This window comes from Gavia stellata, chromosome 11, assembly GCF_030936135.1.
Source record: "Gavia stellata isolate bGavSte3 chromosome 11, bGavSte3.hap2, whole genome shotgun sequence".
Lineage (NCBI taxonomy): Eukaryota > Metazoa > Chordata > Aves > Gaviiformes > Gaviidae > Gavia > Gavia stellata.
In genome coordinates this window covers 21,447,463-21,457,286 of record NC_082604.1, presented here as the reverse complement: position 1 = coordinate 21,457,286, position 9,824 = coordinate 21,447,463, and the positions used below count along the sequence as shown (strand labels likewise).

The window sequence follows — 9,824 nt, the reverse complement described above, 5'->3', positions numbered from 1 at the left end:
TCAGCCGGGCGCGGCGCAGGCACGGCGGAGCCGCAGCGCCCTCTCGCGCTGCCGAGCCGGCGAGAATGGACGTAGCCGCCGGCCATCCGTGTAATTTTTACCTTTTAGATTTCATCTTTTATTATTCTCGCAGCACCTGTTTTCACACGGCCGGCGGGAACCCTGGAGACGGGCCCCGCCAACAGAGCGGGGGCCCCGCCGCAGCCGCTGCCCCCCAGAGCGAACCCACGGTCCTCCTGCTCCCCAGGGGGCGCTGCGGCCGCCTGGTCCCTGCCGCCGCTATTCGCTCCGCCCCCTCGGCGCGGCGCATGCGCGTTGCCCCGTACTGTCGTGTCAAGGCGGGCGGGGGGTGGTTCCGGCTCTGGTTCCTGTTCCGGGCGAGGCGGCGGCGGGATGGACCGGGAGCTGCTGCGTCAGGCGCTGAGCTACCACGGCCCCGCGCTGCTCTCGCTGCTCCGCGCCGAGCAGCACGACAACCCCGACTTCCGCGGGCTGCTGCCGCCGCCGGGGGCCACCCTCGAGCCGCCCCGCGGGGCCCCGCCCTCGCCGGCCGCCTGGTGAGGGGCGCCGAGGCGGTGCGGTGGAGGGGAGCGAGCGAGCGAAGCGTGAGGGGCCGCGGGGTGTTTCTCACCGGGTTCTCCTTCCCCTAGGAAAGAGAGGGCGAGCATTGACACCGAGATAAAGCGCTTCATTGCCAAAAAAGCTGATCTCCTTTTTGCCCACTCGTGGAAACCCAATGGACCGCTCTCCGACACGATTGACGAAAACGAAGGTAACCGGCTCACGGCGGGGCGGCGGCTTCTCCGGAAAGGCTGTGAGCCCCGCTGGGTAGTGCAGGGCCCTGGGCTTAAATTAGTAGTGCTTTTAAAAACAAGGTGGACGTTTTCGCTACTGCTCTGTATAGGCTGGGCATAAACTTCCTGCTGGTCCAAATAAATCGGATTTCGACGTGTTTTGCTGTCGTGAAGCGTTTTGTGGTTTTAGGCTGTGTCGTTTCGTAACTGTGGATTTCTCATGTGTTGCAGAGTGTTATGCCGTTATGCCCCCCCTGGAACGGTTCATGGAGGTTCCCAGGGAAGAGAGGAGAGAATTATTTTTTCGAGACATTGAACGTGGTGATATTGTGATTGGGAGGATTACTTCTATTCGTGAATTTGGCTTTTTCATGGTGTTGATTTGTCTGGGAAGTGGTGTCATACGGGAGATTTCAGATTTAGAAATCACTGTAAGATCCAGTTTTGATCAATGTTTTATCCTTGATAAATAGTGACTTTTTAATGCATTAGCTGCTTTTTGCTTTTCCTGATGGAGTGGTATCTGTTAAGGTGAAACTGCTCTTTGGGCTGGTGGGTGGTAGTGGAATTCGTGGACAGCTTATGATGCTTTGCTGAGTCAGCAAATGCTTATTTTTATGACCCATACTCAATCTTTATTACTTTTTGCTCTGATGTGCATTAAGATTAAACTGATCATCTGGCTTCATCATGGGGAGAAAAAAACAAAACCTTTTGGCTTTGTTTATGATATTTCTGCTTTCTTCTATTGTAGGCTCTTTGTCCTTTGAGAGATGTGCCTTCTCAAAGCAACCATGGAGATCCTTTATCTTATTATCAAACTGGAGACCTTATTCGAGGCAAGTAGCTGCAGAAGTTGTCAGGAATCTTTGTTTTGGTTTTGAGACATTTCTGTAATTTCATCTTAACTTTCATTGTTTCTATAGCTGCAGTCAAGGATGTTGATCGTTACCATGAGAAGCTCACTGTGTCGCTTTACAGCTCAGCGCTTCCACCCAATCTTTCCAGTACAAAACTAGGCGTAATTACTTCTGATGATTTCCCACTACATTATAGGTAAGAGTATGCTATTCAACTGTACTTGCTAGGTGTATTCAGTGTGTCTGAAAAGCACGTTTGACATGCTGATCTTTAAACTTGCCGATGGGGTTTCTGATTTAGTTGGATGATTACATACTTTTTGTTCCTCATCTCTTTAACACACTTGTTTCTGGGTATGTCAGGTGTGGTTGGTCTTTTGGCATCTTTCCCAAAATGTAACGAAAGCAAAAAGCAGAGTGAGGTATGTGTCACTGTGGGACTGTTTTAACAAAAAAAACCACCCCACAAAACAACAACAAAAAACCCCCAAGAAACAAAAACCTTGAGAGACTGGAATATGAACCTCTTAAACTTTTGAAATTACCTTTAGAAGACAGAAGGACACAGCTATTTCTGCAATTTTTGTAATGTTTTTGTATGTCCTGGAGGTACCTGGATGGGTGCCAAAATAGGTTTCAAAAATGTGCTTAGGCTAAAAGAGTGTAAGGGTTGGTAAATAGTAGGAAAATATGTACCTGTAAAAGAGAATAGCTTGTGAGTGCTAATAAATATTAATATAGACATTTTTGTTCTAAACGTAAGCATCATAAAATAGAGTATAGTGTCAGTGGAGTTGTGTTTGTGTACACTGGTGCTTTTTTTAAGGCGAAGCATGGAAGTTGCTAATACAGCAGAGACATTCGAAGAGGTTTTGCATCGTTCCCCAGGATTCGCTAATCCATCGTTAGTTGAATATTTAGCAGAAAAACTAGGACTGAGTGAATCAAATCCACCGTCTTTGATGAGAAGTCTTCAAATGTAAGTGATTTTTACATTGTTCCTATCCTATAGCTTTATGGAGATTATTCTAATCCACCGAAGTAGACTTGTGAGTGGAAGTCCTAGACCACTTATATTTCAGCCTCTTTCATTTTGATTTCCATGACTGCAGCTTACATGTCCTTAAATAAAAGCAAACTTTTCCAGAGTAAGAAATTTACATTTGAAATTCTGTTGCTCTAAATAAATAATACACCACACAAAATGTTTGATACCAAATACTTTAGGAATTTATTGCTTAGATCTTGTCAACATCTTTGGATTGAAATGCAGGATGGTTATGTTTTAATGTTTTCTGTCAGATATTTATTCACAATGCTTGTTTTAATAATAGATTTGACCTCTTTAGTAAAATAGGTTCAAATGTACACAATGATTGATGTTGTGAGTCCTGTATATATTAGGCCCCAAAGCAGGTGTGAATATGGTCTGTTTTTGTTAAATATACTGCAGCTGTACTAGTTCAATTCAGCACTTTTAGAATGGGTTGGGGAAAACTGGTTTCAGAAATGTGAAAGAACATTCCTGACTGAGGGAGAGTGGTAAGGCATTGTATAAATAATATTTCAGCTTATTTCAATTGCATTACATATTGTAAGTTTAATTTTGTAGACTTAGAAGACCAACTTTGTTTTCGTTTGTGTTTTCCTTAAAGTAAAAATTTCAACGAAGAAGATTTTGCCCCTGCGTTGAGGAAAAAGCAATCTGCATCTTGGGCCTTGAAATGGTACGCAACACTTTTTCTTGTCAGAGCTTATTGTTAGGTTACAGATTATGTTTCTTAAAAGAAAAGGCACATTGAACCGGTTTTTCCACCACATGTGTACTGATGTAACCAGGAGGATCTTGAAAGTAACCCTAACTGCTGAGTGGGTATGTATTAGGTAAAGTCTTGAGATTCAGTTCCAAAATACGTGTCAGATTTGAAGGAGAACTTCTTAGAATATTTATAGTATGCTGGCCTGTTGATGAGATGAGGGCAAGATTTGTGACAATACCAAGTATACCATTTTCCATTTTATAATTGGGTGTTGAATGACCTAATGTAGAATTAACAAGTGCATTTGCTGTCTTTGAGAAGTTAAATGTATTTCCCTGGCTGCATTTGGAACAGCAGCTCTGGATAGGTGCTATTGCTATTATGCTATGCAGTGTATTTGGGTATGCTACAGGGTGGAGGAGGCAGAAGTAAGAGAGAGTTTTCTCCTAAAAATGTAATTTTTCTTGTGGAAAAACTTCTCTTGAATCTACCAGCTCAAAAAAAAAAATGAGTGAAGCCTAAGAACCTCTGGTTTCTATGCTAACAAAGCAGTGTTTTTCTTAAAACAATAGTGTTTTGCAACTTCGATTAATTGCAGAAAAAGTTGCTTATGATGTTAAATTAAATATAAATCTTGATTTTTATTTTTTTTTTAAAAAAACAAGTCTGTAATGGAAAGTTCTGAAATTCAACTCATCAGTTATCTTCCAATAAATTAATCTCTTGGCAAATGTAGAAGAAAGGTTCAGGTAATATGACATACAAAACCTCAGAATATTCTAGTTTGAGATGAACTGGTTTCAGTGTGTACCATCTACCCACCTTGCTTCGTGTTGTTGGTCTAATAGTGATTTTTTTTTTAGCTTTGGATATAATTCAGCCTGTTCCAGTTTAATGGTGGTAGGTCACAAATAGAGTTTTGTGCAAAAAGGTGCTTAAATATTTTCTCTGTAAACGAAAACCAGTGTAATGTAGTAGCACTGTGTACAGAAATGCTCTCCAGTGCCTTAAGATTTTGGATTAAAGACAATATATTGTGGAATTATGTCAATATTGCATTAATTTGAAATACCAGTGTTAAGTACATGATAACAAGATCAAGTTTTGTTACCTATCACTTGTTTGGAACCATAACTTGTCAGTAATTAACAGTATAAAATCTGTGTATATAATATTTTTCTAAGTATTTTTCTAAATATTTTTCTCCAGTGTGAAGGCTGGGGTTGATTATTTTAAGGTTGGGCGCCATGTGGAAGCCATGAATGAGTACAACAAGGCTCTGGAAATTGATCCACAAAATGTTGAAGCTTTGGTAGCACGTGGAGCTCTGTAAGTCTGCTTGTTTCATTGGTTTTTCTACTTTGTGAAAGAGAAACATTACTAAAACTCACCTAACTTCTCTGTTGTTCTAGGTATGCAACAAAAGGAAGTCTGAACAAAGCCATAGGTGATTTTGAAATTGCTTTAGAAAACTGTCCTACCCATAGAAATGCGAGAAAATACCTCTGTCAGACACTTGTGGAAAGAGGCGGGCAGTAAGTGTCGGGGTTGTGTTTTTGTTTGGCTGTTAACAATTTTTCTCATGATATTTTTTAATACTGTTCTAGTTAGTACACAGAATGGCAGCTTTCCTTCCTGCCTATGTGCTTCAAAAAAAAAGTCTTTGTTGGAAATATACCTGCTTGTGCAGTTGCCTTACACTGTCTCCTCTGTCCCAGTTAAAATACTGGCAAAATATTTGACGTTGATATCCTTTCACTGGTAGGTTACCAGGCTTGCATAAAGTCTTGTGAAATGTTTGAATATATTCCAATATATGTTGTTGGGTTTGATTTTCTTTTTTTTTAAGAAAGTATTTGTAACAAAATGGTGTTCTGTTACTCTACTGAAATATTGGTTAACCACTGTAACACAAAATTTTTCTTTTGAATATTCAGGGAACAGATTTCTTTTTAAGCTGTGTGTAAAGGAGAGAGTATTTTTGAAGCTGAAACTGAACTTTTAAAGGATGGTATTGCTGATGATTAGAAGATAACGTGTCAGAAATAGCATTTTATTTCTTTACTGAGGTGGGCTAAGATGATAGATAGGGTCTTGGACGGATGCAGTGGCATAGTGGAAATAAGAAAGGTAGCCCTAAAACTAAAAAAACTGTCAAAATCTGTGGCTTAACTGTATATGAACTGTCACTGAAATTTTAGGTTGGAAGAGGAAGACAAACTACTAAATGCGGAGAGTTACTATAAAAAAGCTTTAAGTTTGGATGAGACTTTTCAGGAAGCAGAAGAGGCCTTAACGAAACTCCGTAAGCATATGCAGGTGATTCTTTACTTTCTCTTCATATAGTGCTGTCAATGACAATAAACAAACGTAAAAAAAATCACATTAAATCTTTTGAACAGGGAGAGTAAAAGTTGATGGTTTGTCTTATTCTCTGCTTCCCTTCTCCACAGCAAATGTTTTATAGTGAGCATTATGGCTGTACCTACCAGAAGAAAGGTGCCTCTTGATGATTCCACTGTTTTGAACAGGATAGTAAAGAAATGCCAAACAGTGGACACAGGGGAAGAGCAAAGCCTGTTCCCTCTTTCAGCTGAAGCAAAGATAAGGATATTCCACCACATGAACATGATTAATAATGTTAAATTAAAACATTCTGTGAATACAAACTTGCAAAGTGTGAAACACTTAGGCAAGCCAAATATCCATTATACACCATCGTATCAGCCTTCTTGTTTGGAGTAATTGCGAAAAGATAGAGTAACACCAGGCAAAGCTAACTTACAGGAAGATCACACGAGAGGGGAAGTTAAGAGCTGATTTAAAGGAAAACATCAGGAGGGTGGAGGGTGGGTGGGCAGGCAGTTTTGAGTATCTTTAGCTTTCTTCTCTGCTGTCTGCTTTTGGGTTTTTTCTCTCCTATTGCAAGCAGCATGTTTCCCAGGTGAGACCTGGTGGGTCTCTATGCTAATCTGAGTTGTTGTCTTTTTTTCTTTTATTTACCTCCTTTACTTCTGTTGTCTTCCAGAGAGGATCAAAGAGTAAAATAGAGCACTTGAACAGGCTTGTTCTGTTCTGTGCTTCTGCATGTAAGGAGGTACATAGAGGGGCAGATGGCCTTAATCAACACTTCTTCAGTTGGTGGAGCCATAATGCTGACAGGCTGTGTTGAAAGAAGGGGGAAGAGGAGATACAGCAATCTTTTTAATGAAACTGAACTACATCATAGATAAACCGTTGTGTGGCATTTGAGCACTATCCACATCTGGCTGCTTTAGAAAGAGGTGTCAGTCTCAGTTAAAATGATGAAGAAAATTCTTAGCAAGTAGGAGACAGATTTTACTCTCCTTTAGCATTTTGCTGGTGTAATGGGTCATTGATGCAGCAGATAAAACCACAGTGCTAGCTAGTGTTAGTTGGTTTGCATAGCCTTAACTGCAATTAAGGGTTTCCTTTATTGTATCTGTTAAGACAGTTGCTAAGTTTTGAAAACAATAAACAGACTTCCTGCTCACTTTGAATATGAATAAAGCTACTCTTTAGGTCTGTAAGTGGCAAAAGTCTGACCTATAATAGACTTAAGTAGTTTATCTTCAAGGATTATTCATCTGATGAGATGCTTTTCTGTATTTACATCTATTTTAATACATAAGTCTGATACTATCACTGTTGTGCTAGAATGGCTGAAACAACACTGAAGTATGTTTTCCTGTAATACTGATTATGTGTTTTTCTCCAATGCATTTTCTTCTGAATTGGACCGTTGTTGCTGTATCTGACATCTGGTGCTGCTCATCGCCAACAAACGCTTGGAACATGATTTCTTACGTAAACTATGCATCAAACTGGTCTGTGAAATTGTTACAAAACGGTTTGTATTCAAACATGGCCAACTTGAATACATTTTGAAATGGGTTCTGCCATGTTTTACTTGTAAACTACAATAATGATACATTTTCTCAAACCTTTCTCTTTTTTTTTTTCCCCCTTCTCCATGTTGCTAATACTGTCTTTTTCTTGCATATTCTATCTATACCTTTTGGGCTCCGTGCTTCACGGTGTGCTGGATCACGGGTACCACTGCAATGGCTGGTCAAATATATTTGTTAATGGAATAAAAACTGCAATATGGTCCTTAATGTAAACCTGATCATCACAACGGCCAATGCTAAACTCCTGAACAATATTAATTCTTGATCTGGGAATCCTGGTAAAACATCCCTGGTGTAATTATACATTTGAATGGGGTTGGGGACATGGGGAAAAATACCCGTGTTAACACTTACTTTTAATGTAATTTTTTTATGATGCTCGGGTTCAAAAAAGAAATCTTTGGAAATGAGGGAGAAACAAGCTGCCAAAGAAGAGAGACAGAAAGAAAAGAAAGTAGAAACAAGTGCAGAAAAATTGCGTAAGCTCTTAAAAGAAGAAAAAAGGTAACTTTGTTATATTCAGTATGCTGATTATGTGGCAATAAGTGCAGATACAACAATGAGCAATCCGTTTCCAAACAGATTGTCAAACAATAAGCTAGGTAGAACTTCTGCCTGGGTAAGCTGCTTTTCCTCCAGAATTTTTTTGTGGGTAGTGTCCTTTTGTGCATATAACCTTTAATAGAGATGTACGTGGAAGAGAAGTTGTTTAAAAAATACTTCGCAATGTGAAGTATTTGCAAAGTATAATGCCGTATTAAACTGGGAAAGATGCCTTTTATAACAAACTGTTTGGTGGATTTAATCTTAATTTTTTGATGAAGAAATGACACTTGAAGTTGTCTTGCCAGGTCAGGCTCAGTTTCCATTCACGCTTTACAGTCCAATCTCAGCCAAACTCTGGGGAGTACAGATTTGCTTTCTACATATAATTTTTGCCTGATATTGAAGATTATCTCACAGGTTAATTACATTTTTTTAGGTTGAAGAAGAAAAGGAAAGTATCAACTTCCTCCTCTTCCTCCTCCTCCTCCTCATCATCAAGTGATTCTTCATCAGATGTATCAATTTCTTCCTCCTCTTCCTCTGATCACAAGAAATGTAGGAAAAAGCGTCGGAATAGATCAGAGTCTGCCCGCAGCTCCAAAAAATGCTCATCTAGAGCTTCTTCCCATTATAAAGATCAGATTAGGAAAGAGGAGTGGTATTCACCTCCGGCTGATACCTCTGCTTCCTTTCTTAACCAAACTTTTGAGGTGGAGAAACTGCTGGAAAGGCAGGATAGCTTAGTGTGTCCAAAAGCGGAAGTAAGAGAGAAAGACAGACACTGTTCTTTTTCGAGGACTTCAGGTGATGATGAAGACACTTTTGGAGGTAGGTCTGAAGATTCAAGAGATTCTTACAGTAGCTCCAGAACTCTGCCAACTAGTAGCAAAACTGAAAAATATGGTAAAACTGATAGGTTTTTCTCTAGTCGGAGGGGTTCTTCAGGCTCATATCATAAGTCAGATGATAAACCCAGGATGCATTATTTTAGGAAATTAGAAAGGGACATAGAGGGGAGAAAAGAGCAGTTTAAAAAACATGGCTCAGGTCAAGACAGGTATTATATGTCTCCAGCAGGGTCTGACCATTCTGGCAAGTCAGTGGGAAAGTACAGATCGTATTCTAGCACCTGCTTACGTGAGGGTGATAAAAGTTACGATAGTGATAGGCATGTGTTAAGTCAGCATAAAAATGAAAGCCAGTATAAGAATAGGAAAAGAAGTTACGAGGAGACTAATAAAACAAAGGAACCAGATAAGGAAATGTCTTTGAATGGTACCACACAAACAGAAAGTGGCATTAAAAGAAACCTGCCCCAGAATTTAGTTAACATATTCAATCAAATAGCTGAGTTTGAGAGGGAAAAAGGAAGTAAGCAGAAGAAACAGTGAAGTGCCTAAGAAAATGCTATTCTGATGAGTGTAGTTAAATGAACTGAGTATCTCCTGAGGAAAGGCATATGAAGAGTGATAGGCAGAAAGTGTTCTGTCTTGCAGAATGTCAAAGAATTCTTAAAGACTGTATGGTGGAAAGAGATGCAAGGATACCTTAAGTAAAATATCAATTACTATTTAAAATCCAAGTTTCCTGTGCTCTTAACTTGGGATGTTCTTGTACAATAGTCTCTGTCTGGGTTGAAATCCTTTGATACCCCTGGACTGTAGTTAGTTGTGGAACTCACATCAAATGCACTTTAACAACAGACACTTATTGGTTGGTTGGGTTTATTTGTCCCCTGGGTTACTGTTGACTGTTATTTTTGTATCAAACTTAACTTCCAGCTATAGAAAGGGGGTAACTGAATGAAAGTCATGTGCCATCAATGTATATAGCTCATTTGATCATTAAATTTTCTTAATTTTTCTTAATTTTGTGTCTTGATTTTTTTTTTTTGTTAATGGCACTGGGATGTTTCATACTGGTGCACTGGTT

At 39.7% G+C, this 9,824-nt stretch overlaps 1 protein-coding gene across 1 annotated transcript; it reads left to right on the top strand.

The window, feature by feature from the left end:
* Positions 1-393: 393 nt before the first annotated feature.
* TTC14 (tetratricopeptide repeat domain 14) lies at positions 394-9,760 on the top strand. The gene is made up of 12 exons (XM_059822452.1): positions 394-557; positions 651-772; positions 1,026-1,225; positions 1,549-1,633; positions 1,721-1,850; positions 2,481-2,633; positions 3,310-3,381; positions 4,624-4,743; positions 4,827-4,949; positions 5,616-5,733; positions 7,741-7,850; positions 8,329-9,760. Exons 1-12 carry the CDS (start codon positions 394-396, stop codon positions 9,281-9,283), a joined length of 2,352 nt encoding a protein of 783 aa, XP_059678435.1. The 3' UTR covers positions 9,284-9,760.
* The last annotated feature ends 64 nt before the right edge of the window (positions 9,761-9,824 follow it).